General features: G+C 37.3%; 1 protein-coding gene across 3 annotated transcripts; it reads right to left on the reverse strand.

Moving 5' to 3' along the window:
• On the reverse strand, nucleotides 1-27689 carry CYLD (CYLD lysine 63 deubiquitinase). Of its 3 annotated transcripts, none has more exons than XM_074913450.1 (18): nucleotides 27557-27689; nucleotides 26859-27020; nucleotides 22556-23216; nucleotides 21399-21566; nucleotides 20269-20374; nucleotides 19107-19205; nucleotides 17871-17987; nucleotides 15894-16273; nucleotides 14220-14385; nucleotides 13256-13397; nucleotides 12567-12689; nucleotides 11192-11283; nucleotides 10088-10154; nucleotides 6989-7121; nucleotides 6228-6336; nucleotides 5038-5156; nucleotides 4154-4370; nucleotides 1-2753 (listed from the first exon to the last, which is right to left on the reverse strand). In XM_074913450.1, the coding sequence occupies exons 3-18, from the start codon at nucleotides 23060-23062 to the stop codon at nucleotides 2569-2571; spliced, it is 2730 nt and encodes a 909-aa protein (XP_074769551.1). In that variant the 5' UTR covers nucleotides 23063-23216; nucleotides 26859-27020; nucleotides 27557-27689; the 3' UTR covers nucleotides 1-2568. The 3 variants fall into 3 exon arrangements, with proteins under 3 accessions (XP_074769551.1, XP_074769549.1, XP_074769550.1); XM_074913448.1 differs by having other exon boundaries at nucleotides 21264-21566; XM_074913449.1 differs by lacking the exon at nucleotides 26859-27020 and having other exon boundaries at nucleotides 21264-21566; nucleotides 27557-27681.

Below are 27689 nucleotides of genomic sequence, written 5' to 3' on the forward strand. Positions count from 1 at the left end.
AAAAGAGGTGGGTATTTTACTACACATTACTCATCTAGAAAACTTTAATATGGTTGCCAAGTCCAAGTCTCCCCTCTGGCCATAACAGTTCCAAGGCTGTTCTCCAAGTTCAGGCAGGAAGAGGGTAAGATAACTATAACTTTAGGTAGTATGTAATATATGGGGGAGGAAGAAAGATGACATAAGTGAAAGACATATGAAAGTTAACACACTAGGAAAACCAGAAAATAAATCTAGGGATAGGGAAGAGCAAGAATCCAGACATTCAAATTGGTCTCATTGGTTTTGTGCTTGTTCACTTTGTAAAGCCTTTATGTTTGCTCCTTGTTCAGAAGGGGGCACCACCTGCAACTACTTTCAGCTCCAGAATCACGATGGGGCTAGTGGACTGAAGAACTATCAAATTTTATAGAAGTTGAGGGTTGAATTATTAGTGCCTTTTTTTTTTTTTTTTTTTTTTTTTGTAAGCCCCCTCTTGCCTTTACTCTGCAGACAGCTCTATTTAAAAACATCATTTGAGGTACTTGGAGGCTGTGGCTGGACTTCCTCAGTATGTAGCCAAGGGTGGGCTACCATACCTACCGCTCAGATTATGTTGTTTTTCTCTAATCCATTCTAATAAATACAAACTGCCTAGCCAAGACCTATAGCTAGTCTTTTTACCTTATATTGCCTATGAGATGCTTCTACAGCATCTGAGCATCTGCAGCTGCTGTCCCAGAGCAGGACTGTATGTAGCCAAGGACATGCCAATGGACAATAACCCATCCACTGAGAGATGCTTATAGAATTCATCACCTAAAACCTCACTGAAATTTTTCAGGAGAGAGTTCAAGAGCTCACAGAAGTACTGAAACTGAAGAAATAGAGCCTTGCCAAGGAGCACAGACTAGATAAATAAGGGAACGTGGAAGGCAGGAGACTGTTAGAGACAAAAGCAACTGTGACACTTTTAATAACTTTCTTGCTCTTGAGAGTGAAAAATTAGAGCATGCTTCACGCAGCGGCTAAAGGAACAGTTCAACTCCCTCAGCACCCCTTGCTTTAGACACATCAGTCCTTCAAAGATAGTTTTCAAATCTCTCTCTAGTACTGTTCTGTGATAGAGTGTGTCCCAAAGAAAGAATTTAAGTTTTCCAAGAAGAACAAAGTAACCACATTTTCTACAATATGGGATCAGTCTCCACTGTCTTTAAATCAGTGGCTTTTGCAAAGCAGTTTTTCCTCTATTTTGTGACCTCTCCTTCTATAGACTTGATCCCCAAAAGGAAGTTTTCCATATAAAACATCTTAGAGTTGAAAATGTACAGCTTATATATATGCAATTTGTACAACCAGATTTTACTGTATATATATATAGATGCATGTTTGCTAGTCAGTGTAGACAGAAATAGCTAAAAGGCAGCTAAACCAACAGTATTTCATTGCAAACAGGAACCAACAGACTTCATAGTATTTTACATCAACACAGGTTGTGCAGCTTTTCCAGTTAGGTACCTGGCATACAGTAAAACTCTGATCTACTTTTAGTTATAGTTTCATGTTTCCAGGCAGAGATTTTTAATATTCATTAGTAATCCTGAAATGAAGAGTCAGATATATAACATATTCCCAGGTAGTAGTTTAATGTACTGCAGAAAAGTCAGTTTTGTTTTACCAAGGACTAGAATCCACATCAGTAACATTCCCTGAGGCAGTCCACTCTTTTATTGTTTTGTCCTCAAATTATTTGTATATAGTTGCTGTTCTGTTCCAGGCTGCTTTGTTTCTTTAAAAATAGACACTTAGAATAAGACATCTGTTAACTTTCATTGTTAATTTTTTATTTCAGCAATTATGCTTCCCCTTAATATCCTCTTCTCCTTTCCCCCCCCCCCCTCCAAGAATTGCAAGTTAACAGATAGCAAATCTGTGTGCTTGATTTTCACAAGATAGGAATTCAGATCTTTAAATGATCATTAATTTTTGAAGATGCAAATGTGTGAACTGAAAAGAATGTAGTAGACAAATAACAGAACAGAATTAATATGCAAGGAACAGTCTAAAACATCATATTAAAACTGAAGTTATTCTCTCTTCAACAGAGAGAATCTATGGCGCTAAAAAGATCAAGGGTGGGGAGAACTAGTGGGGGTGGAGGGTAGAGAAACACAAGAGAATCATCATCCTAGGTCCACAGAAACACACTGAGCAAGAATGCTGTGTATCTTTACATTCTCAGTGGACTAAGGAGGTTTCTCCTGATACAATTCCACCTTCAACATTTAAAAAAAGCCTGTGTATAATCAATGCACTTAAAGCTTTAAGTTTTAGTAACTTCACTTAGACTTTGTTTATAAAACAAACACACACAAGCACACTTCCTAGAGTGCAAAATGCTTAAATACTTCAATTACAGAACTCCACACGTAGTTTTTGGAACAGTAATCCTTTTGCTCTCCTAGTCAACTTCTTCCTTGTCATTGCATCCATTGCCAGCAACGGTTGCATTAAAACTAACCAAAAAATGCAGCAAATGCAACAGTCGATAACTCTCTACCGTTTCTTCAGTTTTCCAGAGGATATTGTTCATTTGTATAAACTCATCGTTGGACTTTGATACATGCACATGTAAGCATCACAAAGCAGTCTTCGTGCACAACCTTGAATTTTTCTGGAATCCAGTGAGTGTAATTCTTCTAGAGACATCTTCAGGTATTCACCAACTTCTGGACATGGGGTAACTTGTGGAATGTTAAAGCCATTCTGACCTCCTTTTAATCATTAGGAAAGAAAGAGAAACAGATAAGGATAGCATCTACACATATTTGCTCTTTATAATTTACTTCAGTTATGACAGTATCACCAGTTCTTGAAAACACCTTCTAAAAAAACCTAAATTTGCCATTCTGGACGACTTGCAAACTTATATGAAAAGTGCATTGTTCAAAAAAAAAAAAAAATAAAAAATTACAGTTGATGTCAGAATACGTTGTAGTGCTTACTAAAACATCCACACATTCAGGGATAATGACCTGAATACATACTCCACCTCAGATGCTATCAAATTTGTTAATAAGGTGGCAACTGGTAACAGTTGATGAATTTATAAACCAGGAGCATCTGCACCTGACTTGTAAGTCTAAGGCTGAGTTTGCTCCTGGCCATTTTCCATGTAAAAATAAGCAAATTCAAACAACGCAAGTATGGACATCCATGAGACTGTTCCTCAGCAGACATTCTTAGCTTGCAGCACTAGCTGAAGAAAAATACTTGTGATACAAAACCCCCTAAGATCAGCAGAAGATATATCCAGTGGTTATCTCATGTGATCTACATTCCTGAAATAGTGATTCTTTACAGACTTCAGTCGTACACATTTCAATCACTATGAAATAATACTTGATTGCCTTCTGAAAAAGACTAATCCTGTAGCAGTTTCGTTTTTAACAGGAGGCAAGATTCTTCTCTCCCAACTAAATCACATTGTAACAGTGAGGTTCAAGAACTCTCCATGCAAAGAACTGTTACTACGAGTCTGACACTTGCATCTACTACTGTTTTTCTCAGGCAACAGAACTGAACAAAGAGTCCTTATTTAAACCCTGTCTAATGCAGCAGTATCTAAGAGAACACTTATTTTACTGACATCCGTATTACTACAAGGTAACAGTTTTCCACTGATAACTCTAAAGAGATCAAAAGAATGGCATAGGTGTTGTAATGCGTGGCTGTTTCTTTTATGGTAAAGACACCTACACCAAGTCATTTAAGAAAAAGTAAAAAAAATATTTGCATACTATCTGATAATTGTGTACATCCATTTAAATAAAGACTGAAAGAACACATTTCTGCAGTTGTTTATTTAAAATTAATTCTCTCTGCCAAAATTGCAAAGTATAGAAAAATGTATGAATCGTCCCACTAAGTACTAAGTACAATTACTTGTGTACCATCTACTTACTACAGTATCCAATTTAGGTGAAATTCAGATTATGCAAACCAGCGGCTGCTATGAAATCAATGTGCTGAGGTAAAACTGGGTCAAGATTAGTGACCAAGCTTCAAGTACATCAATTTAAACAATATTAATATCCTCAAAATGTTAATAAATAGGCACTGAAATTTAAAATAGTAATGCACATTAAAAAAATAAGATTAGTAAAAGATCTACCATCCCGATCTGCCATGCTGTCAAAGAAAAGCCAGGCGGAGTCATCCCTCCCGTATTTAACAAAAGCTACATAGTGGCTTGTTTCTATGCAGAGAACAGCAAACAACTCCATCTTCTGGTACGGGATGCAGCCATGTCGCCAATCCCAGTCTGGAAGATCTTTAGGTAGTGACAATGGATTGAATTTATGACTCTGTCTCTTGGGATGAAGATGAACCTACAATTGAAGTGGTATTTCAGAAGAGAAAAAACACCCCCTAAGATTATTTGTTCAGTGGCTGGCAGACAAAGCTAAAAAGAACATTACTGCTGAAGATTAATGGCATTAGAGAAGGAACTGCAATAACAGTGGCAGACTAAATGTTTCTTCTATTTTTTCCCACCAGTGCAGTTCAATATTGCCCAGAAAATTCAAATCTAACTTTAGAAGGGAGGTCAGATTTAATGCAACGATTTTCTACTATGTTCAGGCTTGAAAAGAAGCCATGACTATGACAGCTTCTCATTACCAAACAGCTCTCAAAATTAAGTGGTTCTATGTCATGAATTTATCAATTCAAACAGGGTAGCATTTATGTAAAATTAGGATTTAAAGCAGGTGACTGGAAACAGATTCCAACGTGCCTATGATCACTACTCCTCCACTGTATTCAGTCCTGGATTTGGCAGTTGCCATGTTTTTAGAAAGAAACTGTTGATGAACACATTGCAAGGCCAAGTGGACTTCCTGGTTTGTCACTGAAGGCTACACTTTACTTGATGGGATGCAGTTGCACTAGCACTGGTGAGAAAGCCTCACTAAGCTCTTTCGCCTTTTTTTTCAATTATTACAGCATATACCATTTGGGTTAAACCCCTGTAGAATAACAAAGACAACAACTTACTTGCGTATTGCACGTTTTGCAGAACTGCTTGATTTTCCCAGCAGAAATATCAGTATCTTCATAACATTCTCTACACTCATACATAGCAAGCCCTCCACATATACGGCACTGCCTGGGAGCTGCATTTTTAAAGAAATTATTAGTCTCCAATTTGGGGAGGCTTTTTTTGCTTTTTAAGAAAAGGGGTATAGGAAGGAGGGAAGATTATGACTTTGAATGGAGAAAATTACTACATTAAAAAAAGCTAAAACCAAGTTGCCAATCAAAGCAGAAATGTGCCACTGTATTTAATTTCTTCCCTTTGACATAATGTGGAATAAGAAAAAAAACTATCAGAGTAGCAAGTTGCAAACCAGAAGATTAAGTTTTATCAAATGCATGAACAAGTAAAAACAGGCTTTTAAATTAAGTTAGTTCTCTCTCATTATATTGGTATAGTTAGCTTAGCCCCTATGTCTATCAACACCAGAAAAAAAAAAAAAATTATAAAAAGCTAATGGCCATGACAGTGAAAGAAAAGGCCATGATAGCTTCAGACATTATTATTCATATAATTTTTAGAAGTTTTATGAATTCTTATCTCAAATTTAAAACCAAGTCTCTTTCCTTAGGTAGTGTAATGAAAAATACAGTGGATGACAAATGTCAGAAATTTAGGTCACAAAAGACTGATAGATTTATAACTGAAAAATGCACCATCACTACATGCTGCAGGCTTACATACCGATCATCTCAGGTTCTCTTCTTCTAGTTTGATAAACTAATGACAAAAAGCTTAGAAACAAGCACAAACCCATAAAGACTAATGAAGCATGGTCAACATTGTAAACACCTATTAACCAATCTCAGTGCTACATTTAGCTTTTAATATTTCCTACCTGCCATATTAATGAATTATTTTGCTGCTAACAACCCAATTTTAACACCACCACCTTGAAATAACTTTAGTTGTACACATACTCAAGAATTAAATAAACATAATCAGGTTAGATACTACACATTGTTCTGAATTACAGCTTTTAACTGACATAAGAAAAAAAGCATTCTGGCCAGTAAACTTTCCTTTCTCCTCAGCCTGAGCACCTCACATTACTTTGGTTATATATGTAAAAAAACAGAACACCAAAACTACCAGGAGTACGTACTTTCCAACTCTCCTTTCATTACACAATGCAATGTTATATACTTACTGTCTTCAAGTAAGTCTGTTATATTTAATTCCAAGGATGGAAAAATTTTGTTGAACATTTTGAAGTCTTTCCCAAACCGAGGCATCTGGATAATCAGGCAAGAGGGTGCCTAGGTAAAATGCCAGAATATAATGTAATGAACTTGAAATAATTACCTAAATTTAGGGACACACTTCTAACACTATAAACATACTCATGTTATTTAAACTTGCAGCCCATTGACTTCAAAATTAACAAGACGTAAGCAAACCAAAATTAAGTCTTTGAGAGAAGCTAGCTAGAAAAAAAAACAAAACCAGGGAAGTGGCATCTAAAGCACTGTCAAATGTCAGAAATCCTAGTCATGATCAAGTATGATATTAAACATACTGGACTACACTCCCCCATACTGGTGGGGAAAAAAAAAAAAAAAAGAAAAAAAAAAGAAAAAAAAAAGAAAAATCTTCCCTTTGTAAAGATTTTTACAAACAGCGGTATCTCAAAATAGTAGTCCTTAAGACAACTTACTGGCAGTAACTAAGACGTTTTCTTTTAGTAATTCTTTACCTAAATTTCTTTGGTCTGTTCAACTAAAGGATACATGTCATTAAGTCAACCTTAAAATATTTTTCTAATATAGGCAACCTGTACCCCTGACCTAGTACTCCCATTTCTAAGATGTCTGCATTTTGGTTTTGCACTAAATCCTACTTTTGTCTCATTGCTGAATGGGCAAATATCTAGGTACCATCACTTCTAACAAAGCGACAGCTGTCACCAACCTCTGCAAACTTCAAGTTGCTGTTGATGAATGACCACTCTAGTAACTGCTGAATTGTTGGGACTCCAACTTTCTCATTTTTGTCCATAAAAATTTGATAGAAGTAACAGTCTTGTACTTTCTGACCTGCTGATCTAAAAAACAGATTAAAAAAATAAAAGAGAAAACCAAACAAATTCTGAAGCTCTGCTGTAATGACAACTGTATTTTACTAGGAAACTAACATCTACCAGAAAATAGTCTATACAACATCATCGTTGCATGAAATATATTGTGCTTTGAAAAAAAAACAACAAAAAAACCTCAGCAACAAAGTGCCTCAGATGACAGGCAATCAAGTAAGTATTAAGTGTGAACTGATTTTAGAAAAACTTATTCAAGAAACAAAAGCAGTATAATTTTCAGTGTGGTTTAAAAGCAGATGCCTATGCATTACTGAACTATCAACTGAGAAATACTTCCTAAGCATATGCACTGAAAACCCCAACACAATAAAGCAGCTTTCACTGGAGAGACAAGTATGAGTTTCGGTTACAAAACATTGAAAGGAACAACAGTAATTCTCTTCAGTATGATATTCCCAATAAGGAGTTAAAAAAAAAAAAAAAAAAGACTGGATTTAATGAAACATTTCCTGTTAATCAGGGAGATAATTTACACTGCTCCCTACAGTGAAAGTCTCACATAAATGGCTCCTGTTGCTGGACTTCCTATGTAGTTAACAGAGAACTCTCCAAAAGGATAATCCACATTTAAGGGCTGTCCAGCTCTAAGTGTTAAGAAGCCTTCCACACCTAGGCAAACGTTATGAAGGCAGGCTACTACAATAACTGCCAATGCTAGGCATAGTAAGCAGTCTGGATAAACTTCATCATCAAAAAAAAACCCAAACCCTAAATTATCCCAATGAATACACACATCACAAACCACCACCACCCCCCAAAAAAACTAAAGACAAAAACCAATAACTACAAAACCACAACACAATTTTCTATGGATAGAGAGACAGACAAATGATTAAGTTACCAATTTAAGTAAGTTTTGAGGTCAGACGTTTCAAAACAAAGTCAAAATTGAGTACTGATGTTTTCAGGTAATATTTCTGTTACATAAACATAAATCTGAGATATTTGGGAAGACAGCTTCAGATGAGTAATTCAACCTACTCTGGAAGGACACAGGAAAGGATACAGAAGATGGTGATCGCATTGAAGAAATGGATTTTGCTACCATGGGGAAAAAGCATATAGGAGTAACTGGCCTCCAATAGCAAAACAAAAAAGGTGAGGTAGAAGCCATGTCATCTCAGTGTCAAAGCTGCTGGGAGGAGATTCCTGGGAACTTTCATCAAGTTTGCTATGAACGGTAACCTCCTCCCATCCCAGCTGGCATTTGAGACAATGTTCCTTTTAAGAGTACTCAGATGTTGAGAGGATTCTATGAGTATGATGCTCAAAGTTACTATTCGTCCTTTTAAGCCTTCTTTCTAAGAAAGGACACTGATGAATTACTCTTTAAGAGTTAAGGTACATGCACAAAACACACCGACTTCAGTGTTAAAAGCTGAATGGTGGAGCGTAAATTCTGTTTGCCCCTGTATGGCACAGACATCACAAAAACCTTGCAGGCCAAACTTTACAAAAGAGGGATTTAGAAATATGGAAGACAGTGCAGAAATGTACAAGTGGAATAAAAAGCATCTTCTCTTGCTTTTACTTTAGTTCTTTCAGCTGTGATTTCTGCCACAGCAGCATACCCATTAACTACCAAAACCTAGAAATACATTCTCACATAAAGATCTATTATTCTAATTATAATAATAAATACTATTATTAAAATTATAGTATCATACCCCAGCTCTTTCACCAGACTAATACATTAGCCACAGGGGTTTCTCAGCACATTGTACTTCACAGAATTAAAGAGAGGCAGTAAAAACTGTGAGGGTTGCCATCTTAAGATGGCAAGCTAGTCTCTAAACACTTTTCTGTGTAGGCCCAATACATGCTTGAAGTTACTACTTGCTGTGTTTTGGTATTTTTGGGGTTTTTAAGCTAACTATTGTTAGGTTAAAATTTAACCTAAAATAATTAGGTTAAAACCACAGACCTTTGTCTAAGCAGAAGGAGGAACACAGTTCCAAATTCACAATAGGCCTTGATCTCTCAGTCCTTCAAACTTTTTCAAAATTTCCCTACAGAACTACCACAGAACACAGCCTTGCTAGACTCAAACAGCATCCACACAGTGAACTGCAGCACACTACAGAGATGTGCTCTAGGTATGGTGTCGCAGGTCCCGTATCTGCACAGCGTGACAGTGGGCACTAACACACCTCACGCACCACTGAACTAAAGCAGGGTGTAAACTAATACAATGCCTGCAATGAGGAAAAGACTGAAAAATCTCTGGGAAATGCCTTGCAACACTGCTGCTGCCACGGAGTGCAGCAAGGAACCTGAGAACATCAGGTGCCAGGTAGCAGAATGACAGCAGCGAGCAACAATCCCTGCCTCTGTTAAACTCAGTTACAACAGCTGAATCCTTCTAAGTGCTACAGTCAAGGATGAAGGCATTCAGAAGTGCCAGTATCTGTTAGTTTGATAAAGCCAAACCACTGAAATATTTTCATTAGCCTTAAAGAAGAAATGCAAATCAGTTTCCATGGCTTAAACACCAATTTAAGCATTTAAATATCAATCTCTGCAGCTTGTCCCAGAAATAAGTAGCTATTAACTGTAGGCCACATTAAGAAGTGTTGCAGGGTCCTCTTACAGCAGCCCTCCTCCAGCATAACTAAGAGGAAGAAAGTAAGGCTGAGAAGTAGACAGCACTAGGACAGGAGATCTTTATCCCCTTCTCATGAAACTATGTTCATGCGCTTCTGCAACAAAAGAGCAGTGGGGCAAAACCCATCTACCAAAAAAAGTAGGAAATCGTGTCAAATTTTTCAATATAACATTATTATATTGAATCTTATTAGAAATATGAGTCACAAGTCAAAGGTGCTCTAAGAGCTATCTCAGTTTGAAAGGCAGCAGATACTCTCTCCTCATCAGTTTCTACAAACAGATGAGTTCAACAAAGAAAAAAGATTCACCTTATTTTCAACAGTGGCTCAACTCTTAGAATATGGTGAAATAAAATATTCAAAAATTCTTCTGGATCTGGGGGAGGGAGGAAAAAAACAAGTCTCATTAGCATGCAAAACCATATACATCATTCAAGACTGATTTTAAATCAAAGCTTTCAAAATGTTAACAGGAACAAAAGTAGAGGTTCATTTTTACAGCTTTATTAACACAGTAAGATTATGACAAACTCTGAACATCCTCATGACACAAACCTTTATTTACTCTTTTGGTGTCAAACAGCCCTAATAAGAGACACAGGCTCAACAGGGTAACAAAGCTCCAGTAAAGATCAAAAAGATGCTCTGTATTTCAGATGAATCATTTGGCACCACACAACTTTTTCAGGAGAAATAAAGCTTTCAAAAGGAAACAGTGAAACTGCAGAGAAGCAGTGAGGAGTAGTGACAGTAACACTTACATAAAAACCACAAAGTTCATCTAAATGAGACCAAGTTCTCTAATCAAGAATGCAGCCAACACTAGCTTCCCAGAGGTCTATTCTCCCCCAACACAGAGTTTCCTGGTATATGTCTCTTCCTGTCACTAACTGCAATAAATACTGGTTTTCAGCATTTAGCACTTACGAAGTAGTGTTCTCTCAAACAAAAACGAAACAGCTACATAATACAACACTAATTAATCATTATACGCAGCAGAAGATCAAAAGGTTGGGAATTGATTTTTCTAACATGATTTACAGATTTTATTTCTTAAAATACTACATAACCATTGTGACAATGAAACGTTGTAGTGAAAAGATTATTCCTCAGAGACCAAAGCGACATTTTGAAAGAGGACAAAGATCCCACCCTTATCACAGTCTTCATTTATGAGGAAGAGCCTTACATCTAACTGCTAGAAGGGAGTTACACGTGCACAGGAAGGCAAGAAAAGAAACCCAGAACGACCTTTTTACCACCCATTGGTCACTCAGATCTCTGGTAGAGGTATTACTGCTACAGAGAAATATCTGTGTGTTTTGTTCTGGTATAATTATACAGCAAGGTATTTCAGTTCCTTCAAATTATGATTCTTACAAATCTCAAAGAAAAGAAAACCTCCCCAGTTACCTTTTTCTTCTGAAGTGAATCCTGATGCAGCCTCAACTTTTTCAAGTATTTTCCTCAGTTTCATTATTTTTGTAGCACATACATATCCATATCTAAGATAAATGGTTTAATAAGCTATTAGCTACTTTGTGATCAAGTCAGAGAAGCAGAAAAAAAAACACTCTTAAATGCTGAATCAGGCTCTCAGATCCTTAACTGTGTACACTGTTTCTTCAAAACTATGCATTGACTCCCTGTATTAATCTGACTTCCAGTTTTTTTAATGCAGTATAAATTTAGTGCAGTGCTCAATGTTTATACATAACCTTTAAGAGCTCTTTTTAAGCATTATCTTACCAGGATAACTTTCTTCTGATTTGTCAATACATTTGACTTGTTTTCACTCTAATTTGCACCACTTAATACCTTATTTTCAGAATGTCACATAACAGCAGCACTGCGGGAGTTGTTAACAAAAAAATATGTCAATATTTGAGAAAGATACAGAACTGTATTGCTGACCCAAGACGTTGAAGTTTTGAACATTCAATCTTTTCCTCTAAAACCTTACAGAAAGTGCAAAGAAAGTTTTAAGCATGGTGAAAAGGTAGAAGTAAGACTTTCAGTCTTCTCAGCCACTTGAGATTGCTGCTACTTGGTGTGTATACTACTACCTATACCACAGAATGTTGGAACACACCACGCAAAGTACGTATGCCCTTATAAGAACAGTTTAGAAGCCATCATTTTATTCCAGGAATCAAAAGAAAAACTTTATGATAAATTGCTCAGTGACAGTCCACAGAATTTCAGAACTACAACTGTATTATTTGCATATTTTTTAAAAAAAAGCTAAAGACAATTAACTTTGCATGCAGATTTTTGCTCTATTTCCTTTGTTCATCATGCCTAAGAAATTACAAAGCTCATGTTCTTTTAGTAACAGAATTTTACCACTTGCAGACCACATGCAAAAATTAAACTTTTAGCATCCCACCAAAACCATCAAGTTGTGAAACTCCACATAAGATAACCCAAATACTTTTCTTGTCAATAACAGCAGCATTGAAAACATGTAAATATGACTGCTGTGAGTGAACATAACTTGTATTTATCAGTGTTTTTGTATTCATACCTACACAAATTTTACAGTGGCTTCCTGCTGATCCCATTTCCAGAGACTAGTGAAAACATTTTATCATCAACCAATGAATAACTATTTCTAGTTAGCACTGATTAAATTTACCATGAACAAATAAAAATACTCAAAAACAAAAATTGAACAAGCTGGCAGCAGCAGCTAGACAGACTTTTCAAGCTTGCAATAGGAATGCATACACAGCAGGATCTACTATAAAATCTATTAGACCAGAGACCAGTTCATGTCTTTACTTACATTCTCAGAGGATTCACAATCTCTGTCCGCAATAGCTCTTGAGTCTCACTATAATACTCTACATCATTCTTTTCTTTAGGTCTGAGTAACACAGTGTCCAAAACAGAGCTAAAAGAAAACAGGCTACAAAGAAAAAAAGAAAAGGAAGGTTGTTTTGATTGTGGAAGATAAAACCATTCAAATGTCTGAGCAACATAAGACAAACCAAGCAAAGCCACAGGAAGAATTAAAGAACTAAACAAACTCAAAGAGATAATTACAGACAGAGGACAATAGAGTTGTATTAAATAGTAGAAATCCTCTCTAACCCAGCATCCTTTCTGCAGCAGAGTACAAAACCAGTTGCCCAGGCAGGATTCTACAAATAAATTCTAAGAGGTATCTCCCTCCCTCCACCCCCCGGCCTGTGTACTCTTTCATCCTTCAACCATTTACAGGCCAGGGACTCACTCAGTCCAAAAAGAGTACAGATACATACAGGCCAGTACAATTTGGACACAATTAGCACTTCACATTACGCAGCGAATGCTGCACAACTTGTTCAAACTGCAAGAGCATAGTAATGTGCCAAAGGTTGCAGTGCATGACTTCGTAAGCTGCACAGTAATACAGACAGACAGTCATTACAACAGAGATCACGTGTTCTGCATTTCTAGCATGGGATGCCACTATACAAATTATGAACTTACCAGAATAAGGTGGAGTCTAAGTAACAGGAGTTGTAATGACCCTGGATACCTTTCTTCTTTCCAATCATTGTCTCTAAACCTTCTTTTTCCATTTTTGGAGGAGTGTTTTCTTCTACCACTTCACTTAAGTAACCTCCAAAGGCTGAAATTTTTTTTTTCAAAAGACACTTTAAAGCCTCAAATTTTATCCCCCTTGAGATTTTCCTATTAATGTTTTACAGCTAAGTTGCTGCCTTAGTGTTAGCATTCCTTCTCTGGACTAGAATAGCATTTTATTATAGCTGAGACTCACTGTCTTCCAGAGAGTGAACAAGGCTTTACATTCCACTGACAGTGCACATTAGAGTGCTTCAGAAAGCCTGCAGCACCGAATTCATTTTATCCAGTAGGAATGAAGCTCTCTTCTCATTACAAATGCCCTGTTCACACTACCTTACAAGTATCAGACACTTTTTTTCTTTGCTGTTGTCCCAGGCAATACAACATGACCCAAGAAATCTAAAATATTTTAAGTTAGTTTTTCACCACTAACTTCCACCATAAAAAGACATGCTTTTCTATGTTACTACTTAGAAAAAAAAAAAAATTGACATTATAGAAAAATAACTGTCTTTATTTCTGTTAATGCCATCACATATTGCTGGAGCTGCAAATACCATTTTCAGCAAGACTGCTTTACAACTTCTAAAGTAAAAAATGTACAGTGTAACAAAAAAATCCCTTTTAATTTTATGAAATTTCTTTAAATTTATGAACATTTTCCTTGTTTAAAGCATAAAAAAAATGTAATCCATAGCAGCATTATGTTCTGTACAGACTGATCTTCTACTCATTAATCTCATTTAAGTAATACCTGTACAGATTTTCAGGTGTTCAATACAAAGAACACATTGCAGAAATAAATAAAACCAAAGCCCAGGTCAGTTCCCACCTGATAAACAAGTAATAAGCAGAAGCTCAGTACCTAGAGAGTTGCAGCGTTCTATCTGGTTGGAAACAGGCTGTAGTGAGGCAAACCTGGAATCTGGCCTGCAGCTCTTGAGTTTAACAAAAAGAGCTTTCTTCGGAGCACAAGTGAAGTATCGAGTTCCTTTAAATGTTCCATCCGTACAACCTGCACATTCATCTTCCTGAAAATTCAAGTGAGAATTCACTTGTTTTCTTGCTTCTAGAATTCTGCAGTAAGACATTTGATAGAATATCTGCCCGTAAGTCACCCTTCAGGTACTCTGAAGCTTGATATACAATGTTTCTGCATTGTGGGATACAAAGCTTCAGCTGAGGTGTTCTTTAACTGGATTTACTGAGGAAATTAAGAGCCACACTTTTTTTTTTTTTTTTTCCATACTTAAACTTTCACTCCATCCAAATAAAATTCCACCAGAAGCAGCTTGGGGGAGGTGGAGGAGGAAAGCAGAATTAACCCTAGTCAACAGTAGGAACTTAACTAAGCTAGCTAGTCACTCCAGATTTCTTCTGTAGTTAGAAAAAGCACATATGCACTACCAAGCACCTTTTCAAACTCAATTAAAATCACTAAGCATTGGGTAGTGTGACTACTTCCAGCATGACTGTGGCCTGCACAAAAACCCCACCTTCTTCAGAACACCCAAAACATACATCAAGGAAAGACAACACAAACTAGGTATGAAAAATAACATATTATCCTTATTTATCTTTGATAACATGATTTAAGGTACCATCTAATTACTAACAATTGCTAGGTTTTAATGCAGAAATGCGTGATAGGCAAGTCCAAGAGCCCAGTTTAACATGGGCATCCTAAGATGCAGTCTCAGAATACCTGTGGCAAACTATAGCTTGAGCTTCACCCAAAAAACCCACACATCAGGGGTTTTTGTAACAGCTGAAATTCCAGCCAGATTCTTACTTACTTCGCTAAAGATGTTTATTGTTTTACATAATTGTACACTGCTTTATCTGAAAGTTTATTAAACATTATCCCAAAATAAAGAACCCCATCTCCCTAATTGCATACACATTAATCTAACTGATAGCCAATCACAACCTTGGCTGGCAGCTGCTACAGAGTAAATGTCAATATGTAACAGCAATTCATGTTTGCAGCAACTGTGAATTTACCAAGGACCCACAGGAACAGATAAAGCACATGGCTGTCAAATCAACAATCAATACCAGTGATTATCAAAACCAGTGTTATGACTCTTGACGGTCATAACTCTGACACAGCCTGTTTGCTGCTATGCAAAAACCAACCAAACAACAAATTTATATTCAATAAAGACTCTTACAGCCAGGGCATTTTATGTACATCTGCATTTCAAAGAACTTTTAAATACGGTCAGCTTTTTTCAATTAAAATATCCATAACATAAGCAAAGGCCACTGCTTTACAGTAAGTGACCAATCCTACAAATTCCATTACCCATTGTAACACAAAAACATCTCAGAGCCTATTAACAGAGTAGGGTCTAGGGCAGCCACAGAAGTCAGAGCTCATCTAAGAATTTAACTGTGTTATACAGCGATCACATGGCAACCTGTTTGGACAATTCCTCCAGACCAACTGCTTTTGCAAAGTATACAGACACCAACTCTCAGACACAAAACTAGTAACATGTAATCAATATTAATATGAACTACAATTTATATTTACCAGTTCCAGTCCAGCTAATACTTCATTTACGCCAGGGGGCTGGCCAATCCAGCGGATTACTCCATAGAAAGGAGGGTTTTCTTTAACTTCAGCCAAGGAACCTGCTTCAAGACCATGTGAGTTCCCAACTGGGCCTGCTGTTGAGGGACTCTCCTGGTTAGCCGTAGTATTTACATCACCAATGACTGACTGAACAGACAAAGAGAGAGGACTATGTCCAATAGTACCATTAGTACTTGATGTTTTTGTCAAGCTAAAAGGGAGGGAGTGAAATCTGTTTTCTGTAGACACAGAGTTTGTTAAAGGTGGCTGAAGTGGTGGTGAAGAATGCCCAAAACCAGGAGATGAATCAGTAAGTGATTTTGCAGGGTCTTCAGCAACTGTTAAAATCAAAACCAGGATGTTAGTAAATGTTGTTTGGTTGTTTTTCCCCTCCCCCCCCATTTTACAAAAGGAATGACTTAGCTATCAAACCAATGAAATGTATCTGCAACCACATCTGATTTATGGGTGTCCTGTATAGGAAGCACTATCAGCTGGGGACATGTAGGAAGATGTTTGTTACTTGGCAACCCTGGAGAGACAGAACTGGCTGAGGAAACACTGCTAGAGCCCTACCACTTTTACCACAACCAACAGAAATGAACAGCACAGAGAAAGGAGATTTTAGCCAGAAACCACAAGAAGATTTAGACTGAAAACTTTTTTTTTACCCCCACGTCAGAATTTTTCTTTGAATACAAGTTAACAGCCCCAAGGATTATGGCTGTAATGGGCAAAACTAGAATTCATTGGTCAGTGTGACTGAGGAAAGGATTTGCTTCACAGCTTATACAGAGATGAGTAATTGCTTGCAAATGGAAAAGTGTTTATTCCCCTGGCTCTATCACAGTATACTTTGGTTCTAACACAAGGAATCTGTCAGTGTCTATAAAGAATAAAGGATTTAAATAAGCCATGACTAATGCAGTGCTTGATAAATGAGATCACAACTACATGTAATAGCACAAGTGTTCTGTATCTTCTCTCATGTCTCTACACGGTATCTAAAACACAACTGGTAATCACAGAGCAAAAGCCTCTTCTCCCCATGCTGCTTCATTAACTGAAGTTAATGTCCAAACATTTTAAAAAAAAATTATTTAATCCTTTACTTCCATAGTCTTTTCTAGATAGAATATCTACCTTATTTTAAATATTCTAATAATTTTTAAACAGAGTTTCAAGCTGCTGGAACATCTGTTAGGCAACCAAGAACAATTTTAACCCATTCTCTTTTACATTTCATGGAATTCAGGGATTACTGCTGTTATAGGCTTCCATTGTACGTTAGCATTATTAGTTTAGTATTTACCCCTTCAGTCACTAAGCCAGCCAGCCACACTGTAGAAAAGTTGACCAGGAAAAACAAACAATTAATCTGGAAGCAAATCAAGATATACTGATCCTTTAGGTATGTGCACCCATACTTTTAAGAAGTCAGAGAGATATTTTACAGAAATACCTTTAAAAATACTGAAAAACCATGTATGCCTAGTCAGAATTTTTTTTCCCCCTACTTCCAGACTGATTAGCTGGAATGGCAGAATATTACAGCTCCCTTAGATTCGTAACATTAGCTACAAAAAGGCTACATAAAATTAACTCTATATACTTGGCTACAAGGAAGCTTCATAGCTTCCTTCCAAGCCTCAGCTTTTATTCTGCCTACAAGACATACGCATTCCCACAGACCTGCAGATATGTTTCCAAGAATGTAATCTCCTCCATGCAGAACAAAACAACAGGTCTGTCAATTAAGACAGAAGTATATTTTCATGGGGGTCCCAAGATGGATTTTATGATATAGTATGTTTTCCACTAAGACAACGTACTCCAACTGTTTTAAATTTAAACTCATACTTGTTTCATTTGAAGAACATCAATACACTCTTATTTAAAAAAAAAAAACAAAACTAGACTATCATCTCTCTTTACCTTCATCAATATACCATGGGGGTTTTGTTTTTGTTTGAGGCTGAGAGTCAACTGATGAGCCATTTAATGTGTAGAAGACTTCAGATCTGTTTCTATTTCCAGGTTCAGAGGTAGTGCCTGGAAAACAACACATTTCACTGAATCTCTATTTACAAAAGGTTAGCTACCCTCTTATTTCATAGCATAAATTTGTTACTATACTTTCAAGAACACATAACTGCCTTTCCACAAAGCAGCAAACTCTCCCATCAAAGCTAACATAGTTCTGCTTGCAACAAGACAGCAGTTTATCCCAAACCAAATTAATCTTCCAAGCTAAAACTTCAAGTCACCAACCTGAAAAGGCAGCAGAAAATAACCTTCAAGTGCAAATTTTTCATTACTATAAATTATGGATATAAGAAAGTATTTGAGATACAGTGTATAGCAGGTATCTTTGGTTTTTAAAGCAAAAAAATTTCAGAGTAGGCAAATAAATTACTGATCCAATTCCACACAGCTATAACTTGTGCCACACAGAACCCAGTTACTTCAGTGAAGCCCATCTCTGCCAGCATCCAATGCCAGGCAAAATAAAAGCTTACAGAATATACTGACATTAGTATTCTACTACCCAAAATAGCCACTAGTAAACTCAAAAGACACTGAATTTTGATTTTTGCCTTTAAAGAAAAAAATAAAAATACCTCCCTTCCAGGTTTTTTTTCCTGTGAGGATTTTCAGAACTGGCCAAAACCAGAGTCAAAAGAAGTTTATATTTTGGGAATTCAGTTTTGGTTTTGAATCACAGCAAAATTAACATATTCACTATTAAGCAGATCTGCTCCTGGGCTAAAAATTTGGAAGTTTCTAGTCCTGCAGAAGGAAGACAACAGCAAACTATATTTATTAAAAAGTGAAAAAAAAAAAAAAAACCCACACACTACACTTTCAGAAAAAACAAAAAGCAGCCCTGAATTGGTTAAGACTAGACAACAAGGTAATATACTCTGTAATTTTTACTAAACCTCAAACAGTTTCTCATGAAAGGGAAGGTATTTTGATCAGTCTTAACTTAAACTGTCTACCATCTTTATTATGATTAAATAAATGCATACTAATACTCCAGAGAAATTTAACTTGGTATATAACTGAAATAATAAATGAAGTGATGGAGTATGCAAGGCAACGCTTTTTCCCAAGCAACAGAAATTTTTAGTCTTACATAGGTAAAGAAAAATCACTTCCCATACATACCTGTAGCCTTTGGCTTACTATGATTGAACAAGCTTTTGTCACCACCACCTCTTGAGGTATAGGCAAGCTTGGGAGGTCTCCTGTCCTGTGACACAGTCTCTAAGACATGGTATATGAAGAGAGTATTAGCTTCCCTTTGTTATGCTTTTACTATGTCACAGAGCAGCTAAACTTGAGATGTAACTGAACCAAAGTCTAGCATGAGAAGTTTTAAAACCAAGTGGAGCAAAAACCTTGTTTGGCATATAACCAACATTTTACATATCTAAGATTTGCTTCTACCACTTTACAGCAATTACTCTATCACGCACAGCAATTACTTTACTCTGAAGTCTACCATTATTTCTTGAACACACCAAATAGGCTGACTTCACGTTCTTCAATGTATGTGCATAACACCATTATGGGAAACAGTTGCATGAAATTCTAAACTTTGTTCTCTACCAACACATCTACAACAAACACTATTTTCCCGAAAATGGAGAAGTCCCCATGAATTCTCCAGAGAAGAGAGAATTCATGCAAAAACATGCATCTCAACTAAACCAACAAGTAGGAGGTGAACGTACGAGAAGTTAGCCAAGTTGAAGAGAGAAGGCAACGGTTACAGACTACAGGCTGTACAAGACTGTACTCACCTGTCTGCAGGTAGAGCACAAACAAAAGTTTTACATCAAACTTTTTTATTTCTTCAGAAAAGGAATCAGGGGACTGTAGTGGTTACAAGTTCACACTATTCAGTGACTGCTGCGGATAGTGAATTTTTCCACAGTCTTGCTATGAATCCTTAAGTATTTACTCACCAAATGCACAAATAATACTATCGATATGTTTCAAGCAGAGAAAGAACAATTTTCTGGTCTAAGATGATATTTAAACTCCTAGAGTAAATTGAACAACATTCAATAAAAGGATCCCTGCTATAGACACATTTATCCTATACAACTGTATAGCATTGTAAATACTATACAATTTGACATGAATTTTGTTCTGTACTAAACTTCTTCTACTAGTGAGAATGTAAACAAAGTATAACACAAAAAGTTAAACTAATGCAAGTGAATTCAGGATATTAATTCCGCAGTACTGTTTCAATCATGTAACTGTGCCTAGGCTGAGATGTTATCAAAGTCTGCCTTCTGGTTAAGAAAGCAGAGCATACCTGGAATAACATCATTGATATGCAAAAGCAGTGTACTTTCCACACTTGCAAAACTGCACAGCTGTATTCCATTGTATCTTCCATCCCAGTTTCCAATAGGATTGTCCTAAAAATAGAAAAACCATGTTACATGTATGCCAAGAGAAGATTTATCATACATCGTACAGAATACACACGTAAGTCTTTAGGAACATAAAAAGTAGGAAAATTAAAGGTTTGACAATATCTATATTTTCCTGTACCAAGCTTCATATTTAGAATAGTCAAACATTACATTCTTTGAAGACAAACACAAACTTAAAAACTGCTTGGAAAATATTTCCTATTTTAACAAGCATTACGCTACTGAAATCCGTTATTTATAAACAAGTTAGAACAATTCCAGTGCATTTTAGGCAACAACTACTGCAATCAAGAAAATGGAAGCACCTGATCTACAAAACCAAAACACTCTTTAACTACCAAATATTTGAAAACTGTTCATTTTTTACAATCCAAGTTGCTAAATAATTTTTAATGACAAGCTTCGCATTTTCTTGAAAGACCAAATTTTGTACTTAAAACTCAGTATTTTTTAAGGTATAACAAAGTCAAACAAACCAAAATTACAGGAAAAAAAGCTTATAAAAATAGGTAACAAAGAAAAAGGTACCCAGCCTACTTTTTTAAAAGGCAGAACAATGCCAGTCTAACAAGACAAACACTCAACTTGATTACTTCAAGACTGACATCTAACATTGCAAGTAGCTCAGTGGAGGCTCCTCAGAGTAACCAGAGTATTTCGCTTGAACTGTTTAGCATCAAATAGGATACCATTTACCTCATGCCAAAAAACAATTACCACCATGGGGCATCTTTGAACACAAGTGTTTATTTCCCATTTTAGGTCAGCCTCCGCTGAAGTAGCTTGTGGATAATGTTTCTTCTTCTATATTGCATGTCATTTACTAGCTAACACACATGCAAAAGTTATTAAAGTCAGATTATTTTCTTACCATGTCCACTCCAACAACGTATCCTAAACTTTCGTTTCCTGGTAAGACATCACAGAATATAACTGTCCCATACTCTATACTCTCTCCTATCTTCAGAGAAACCCTGGAGTTGATCTCCAGAGGAGGAAGTTCTACCTGCATCGTGTCAACTGGAGCTGCATAGTCACTTTCCAGTTCATTGTCATCATCTTCCACCAGCTCCAGTTTGTCCAAAGCAACAAAAACCCCACAATCCTCATCACATCTGAAAAGCTGCTTGCCTTGGTACTGTCCGTCAGTAAAGCCCTGACCACGACCTTCTTCCTAAGTGTCGGAGGAGGAAGAAGAGGGAAAACAAGAAAGAAAGAAAAAGAAACCCCAGTGTATTTTATGCAAAAGCAGACTACTACAAAAGCAGTAACATAATCAAGTGTTTTGGAGAAACTGCATGAAGAATTTGCCTGATGAACTATCATTATATTGGGAGAATTCTACTGCCAGAATTTGTGGCAAATATACACACTGTCTATCTTATGGGAATAAACAGTAAGATGTCATTTGATTAGAAAAGCATGTGTTCTTCAGATGTAAATCTTGCTTCCATCATCAAATTTTTGCCATATCAAGACAAGACTACTTCATACTAGACATAATGCTAAGCATTCAAAAATTCCACTTAGACACCAAATAGAGAGAACTCATTTTCAGAAGCACCGAGGTTCTTAGTGGGAATTGCAAAGAGCTGGGGAAAAGTTTAAAGAGGACTTTGAAAAAGATACTAATGCAAGCACGGCGCTCTCGTGAATCCAATTCTTCAAAAGCTTACGGTGGATGTTAAATTTGCAGAAATATCTCACTAAGAGCAATATAATGGCAACATTTTCCATCTTAACCAGTTGCCATTTGACTTTTAGGGCTCTACAAAACAGCAGCCCTAAAATCCAAGCCTGCATTTATGGATTATAACCTGCCATGTGGAAGGAAAACCAAAGTTTTTCCCTCAGATATTCGCCACAATGAGGATACAAATAACTAACGTTTTCTAGGCTGGAAGAGTCAGGGTATGTTCAAATCTTTTTGCCAGCCCTTGCACTTCATCAAGCTTCATTTAACATGGTGAATACAAGGCTGATGTGATATGGTGTGTTCACAGGTATTCAACAATACTTAGGAGAAGACTGAAGGTTATAGAACTTTTAGGGGTAATGATGCTTCTAGAAAACTAAAGCTATTATGACTCCCTCTTTAAATAGAAGATTTTTAGCTCATCTGATAAAATATGTATGACGGTCCCCCCTTAACAAGAAACTTACCAGTAACTCTACTCCAAAGTATATCCCTGTTAGGGACCTTTCTTGCATTAAGGGTCCTCTGAAGCGAACAACTCCAGGAAATTTATCATCTCCTGATCTCAGCTGTACTCTAACAGGTGAGCCAATATCTATTTGGATGCCTTTAGTTAATCTGCTTTTGCTTTTAAACAGACTGTATCTTTCCTCACAGTTAGTAATGGCCAAAAGCAGCTCAGCTAGTTTTTCATTTATTTCTATAACATCCTTCTCATCCACAAACAGGATTGCATGAGGTTGTTCCAGAATCTTTAATCCAATCTGAAGTTTCTTGCCTTTACAAGGAATATTTCTGGAGTGTCCCACAGATGAACGGTCTTGAAAAAACTGCCCAATGCTACCTTTGGGCACTTTCAAGAGCTTTTGAGTCTGCTTGTCTATGACACTGCATTCTTGGAGAAGCAAGTAAAAGATCCGCTCTTCCCAATAGGATGAACTTGCTTTTTCTTGACTCCATAAGCCCGAATTCATTGTGATTAAAAATTTAAAAGCTGCACAGAAGTTTTCAAGAAAAATAAACTGTTGATTTATGTGCACTGATCTTGACAAATTCTACTGGAGGGTCCAGTCTTTGTGAAACAATGCAATATTCATTTTGCAAAGAACCAAATCCATAGAAGAAAGCCTAGAGTAACAACAAAAAAAAAATAGCAAAATGAAACCGGCGAGCTACAGCTAGTCTTAAGTAAAACAACAGAAAACCATTTAAAACTGTGACCAGCCCCACTCCTCTTACAGAGTAAAAATAGTTCAGCATAATCTGAGACAGCAAACACAGTCTCAAAACAGCCATAGTCCTGTTGATCATGGACATACCCATTTCTACTTGTTACTGCTGCATATTTCCTTTCCTTCTCTAGTTCCTTGAAGCAATGAAGAAAGTGTAATAAAATGCAGAAAACACACATAAGTGAAAGGAAAAAGAAATCTTAATTTCAGACTAACAGGAATATATACTCTGCTCAAGGTTACAAACAATATTTTATAGAAGCTTTCCACTATGGAGATCTTTTCCTGCGCTTAGTGACTACTTATTTCTGACAGTGTACTGCATCTGTCGTCATACACAACATTTTGATTTAGTGAAGCAGAAAATTGCGTCAGTGTAACAGAAAAAAGAAACTTTAGTAATTTATAACAGCCATTTCTTTAAATATTAGAAATGTACAGTTCCAGTAAGCAATAAACAAAGTAGGAAAAACAAATTGCACCAGCACCAAAACAGGCAGTTCTAAAGAAAAATGTAGAGGCTTTTATTTTTATCATTTCAGAAGGAGAATTCAGTTCAACAAAGTAGGAAATGTATCACTTTCAGTTATTAAAATACCTCGGAAGAAAACTCCTTAGTTAAACATCATCTTAAGAATTACAGTTCACAATCAATAAACTAAACATGAAGAACCTGAAAATACTTTCATTGCTCATGGTAGCAGATACAAAAGTAAAACACATACAGGCATATATATGTCTACAGTTTAGATCATACTAGATGCATGAAGAAAGATCCCGAGTACCTTAACAGGATTTGTTCCTCTTCTAGAGATGACAGAAAAGGGTAGCATACAAATTAAGAATGTCATGTAAATTTTCCTGTTAGTAATCTGTGATGCCACAGTTTGCATTCAGTTAAAGGAGAATCTCAATGATTATTTATGCATTTAACTTCAGTAAATAAAAAACAAATACTCTTTGTCCATGTGCCTCCTCTTGCTACCCTACTCCTCCAGAATTTCTTTACAGCATTCAAATACCACAAAATCTATTGCTATTTCTCCTACTCAGTTTGATCCCAGCTTCAGAAACTATCAGAAAGCAATGGAACCCAGTAGTACTGCAATTATTTTCATCATCTGTTTTTAAACAAAAAAAGTATTTAACAAAAATTTTGTCCCCAAAGAGAAGTAACAACCGCCACAGAGGACCTTCAATTTATGCAAAGTAACATCTTTCAGTCCCTGGGAACGAACACATTTCTGCACTGCTTGCTGAGCCTCCCAGTGAGGCTCCCCTACCCAGCCATGCGAACTGCAGGCAGCGTGCTCCTCGTCCTCCCAGGTGCTACACGTGGGTATCTGTGTCATCATCACACCTTGACACCACCACTGCAGCAGCTCACTGGAATTATGTGGTTTGAAGTGTTTCCATCTGCAAAGTAATTAACATCTGAGGGACAGAATGTGGACAATTTCAGACCTCACTGGGATGAAGTCTGGTAGACTGTCAATCTGTTTTAAAGTTAAAAAGTATTTTTCTTCATTTTAATTTGATACACATAAATGGGCTTTAATTTTTGTTGAGGATTAACAAAAAAGTCCAATATTGGTATTTAATTGAAATTTAAGTTTTATACAGGAACTGATGAAGAACACAACAAGATCTCCTCCCTCCCCTGCCCCAAAGGAAACATGATCAAATAACCATAAGTTTTAATAAGTCTACTAATATACTGAAATAGAGTTTCATCCCAGTTTTGTCTAGTTCTCTCCCCTTAATTTTCCAGTCACCAGGAAAAATCCAGATACCGTCCTGTTCTTCATAGTTCCATTCTATGTTCTTAGCTTTCAAAGGCTGATGCACTTAACTTTCCTTTTTGCAAGCCATTCCACAAAGTTAATCAACTCCCAATGCAAAGAAATATCTCTGACATTAGAGGGATCATGAACTTTTCTATTTCACTTTTAGAAATAATTCATTTTAAGAGGTATGTATGGAAACTATATTAACAGAGAAGTCAGTCTGAGAGCTTAAAACCCAGTAATTTTCAATTATTTATCATATCTGTTTTCTTAGTAAGTATACTCTGTTTACATTGCTGCAATATTACATAACCTTCAGGTTTAGTAGTGAAGAATTTAGTGTGAAAACACGTTAACAGCTGCATTCAGATTATATGATGATGATAACTCTATGTATGGTCAGTCTTTCAAAGTTCTAGCCATCCACAGAGACGTTATTAAGCCACAGAATACAGTGCCAAAATGTTATTTTCCAAGTTCACCACCACTGTATAAAATGCCTTCCTTTGACAATTTGTCTACCACCACCGTCCCCTGCGAAATAAAGTATAGAGCTCTAAAAAGCAAATCCTCTTCTTTTAGAATATTAAAGTATTATTTTAACAGCACAGAAAAGCTTGCTACAAAGGATGTTAAGTTCTGGCAACATATCAGAAATTTACATACATAAACCACTGATTTTAAGATTTTTTTTTCTACAGCCATTTTCCATGGAATTGAATATTCTGCAAGTAAAGTATACTTGTTGAACAAACAGCACAGACTGACTGGACTTAGACCGGAATAAACTATTAGATCTCAGTATGAATTAACTTGAGATCGAAGCAAATTATGGTTAGCAACAACTCATCATTACACTGCACAACATACCAGCAAGTATAAAACTGTGCAGACCAGAGAGTATTTGACCATCACCACAGACTTTTAAATGTCAGAACCTGTTCAGCCACTTTCTTCTACTCCACCTACTACCTGAATTATTTTCATGCTCAAAGGACTTTGGAAAGCAACAGGCAAAACACAGTTATAACTGCAACACCTGACTGCATACTTTGGAAAAAAAAAAAATTAAAAAAAGTCAGAAATAGGCCATAATTAGTTACCTAACTTCAAAGCTTCCCTAATTTCCTTTTTTTCCCCAGTCTTGAGTCACTGTTGTCACTACAGAGACATCTCATCATAAAAACAGTTTGCTCTGAAATGTGAGAACTTTGTTTCTACCCTACAGTAGCCTTAGATGAACTATACCGAAATGTCTGAATCAACTATCAGGTTTCAGCATGAACACACAAGTCTGTAGCTCTGATTCAGAGTATAAAATGAAGAGGCTAAAATAAATGGTGCGGTTTCTTACAGAACTTTCACTTTAAAATACCAGTTTTAAACAGCTGAGATGCAAAGTTATGTTCTTTAACGGTCTGAAAATAATTTTCAAGGGAAGGTTAAAACTATGAGCAAGCAAATTTAGTTGCAGCTCAACATATGTAGAATTACACGACTGCAACACAAGCCGTAAGTGGAAAAAGAAGAGAAATTGTTTTTAAAAATAGCAGTTGAAATCTTGTCTGATACAAATAAGCTCATACTGGTAACTTGATTTCTAAAAGAAAACACAGCTGAAAAACTCGACTAAATTTTCTTAGGTGTTATAAATTCGATACAGATATTCTACCTGAGAGAAGAACAAAAATCATTATCAACTATCAGAACACCCTGGCATTACTAGATTTAGCAAGTGTACATCAACACACCATCATCACTGTCCTGCAGACAACCGTTCTGTCAACATGATATGCGAGTCCTCTCAGTAAAATGCAGTGTCCGTGTTCAGATCTTGAAATGGAAACCAAATCATATACAACTTCGATCGTGACGGAACGTTTAGTGGCAAGAGTGATGTATCTGTTTATCGCCTAGCAAGGTAAGAGGTGACATGTCATGTCGCAAGTATCGACGAGAGGCTAAGTTTTTGAGAATAATTATCTCTCCCCCCCCCCCCCCCCCCAATTCTGAGAATTCTCTACCTCTCTGAGGGGCGCTTACGCGCAGCATGGGGAAGGAAAGCCCCGAAACACTCTGAAGTCGGAACAACGGGTTTCCCAGGGCTTAAAGCTGACCTATCGGAAACGCACGGCTGGAGCCAAGCTCGGCGCCCCCGCACAGCGCTGACGGGAGCCACCGCCGCCCCGGAGCCAGCCCGGCCCGGCCCCGCCGCTGGGCCTCGCCCCGCCGCCGGGAGGCCACCGCGGCCCGGACCCGCCGCCGCAGGGCCGGCCTGGCCCGCAGCGATGGCCGCGCCTCCAGCGCGGGGCCGGCGGCCATAGCAACAGCCGGGGAGAGCGGCTCGGGGCGGCGAGGCCGGGCCGCGCCGCGCCGCGCAGCCGCCTCATCTCTACCTGACGGCGCCGAGCAACGTCCCGCGGCAGCGCGCGGCCCCTCACTCGCTCACCTCTTCATCGCTAGCCCCGGCGCCCCGCCCGCCCGCGGGACCTCCCCGGCGCCGGCTCACGGCCCCGCGGCGCCCGGCGCGGCGGCCCGGCCCGCTCCTCGCTTCCCCATCGTCGTCACAGCAGCGCGGCGCT

The sequence above is a fragment of the Athene noctua genome, chromosome 9 (genome assembly GCF_965140245.1).
Source record: "Athene noctua chromosome 9, bAthNoc1.hap1.1, whole genome shotgun sequence".
Lineage (NCBI taxonomy): Eukaryota > Metazoa > Chordata > Aves > Strigiformes > Strigidae > Athene > Athene noctua.

Coding starts and splice junctions, on each gene's coding strand:
- CYLD (XM_074913448.1), bottom strand. CDS start 23,062: ATGAATTCGGGCTTATGGAGTCAAGAAAAAGCAAGTTCATCCTATTGG. Junction 14,386..15,893: donor TATTAGCTGGACTGGAACTG/GTAAATATAAAT, acceptor TTGAATTTTCAG/GAAGATGAATGTGCAGGTTG. Junction 13,398..14,219: donor AGAACGCTGCAACTCTCTAG/GTACTGAGCTTC, acceptor AAAAAATTTCAG/CCTTTGGAGGTTACTTAAGT.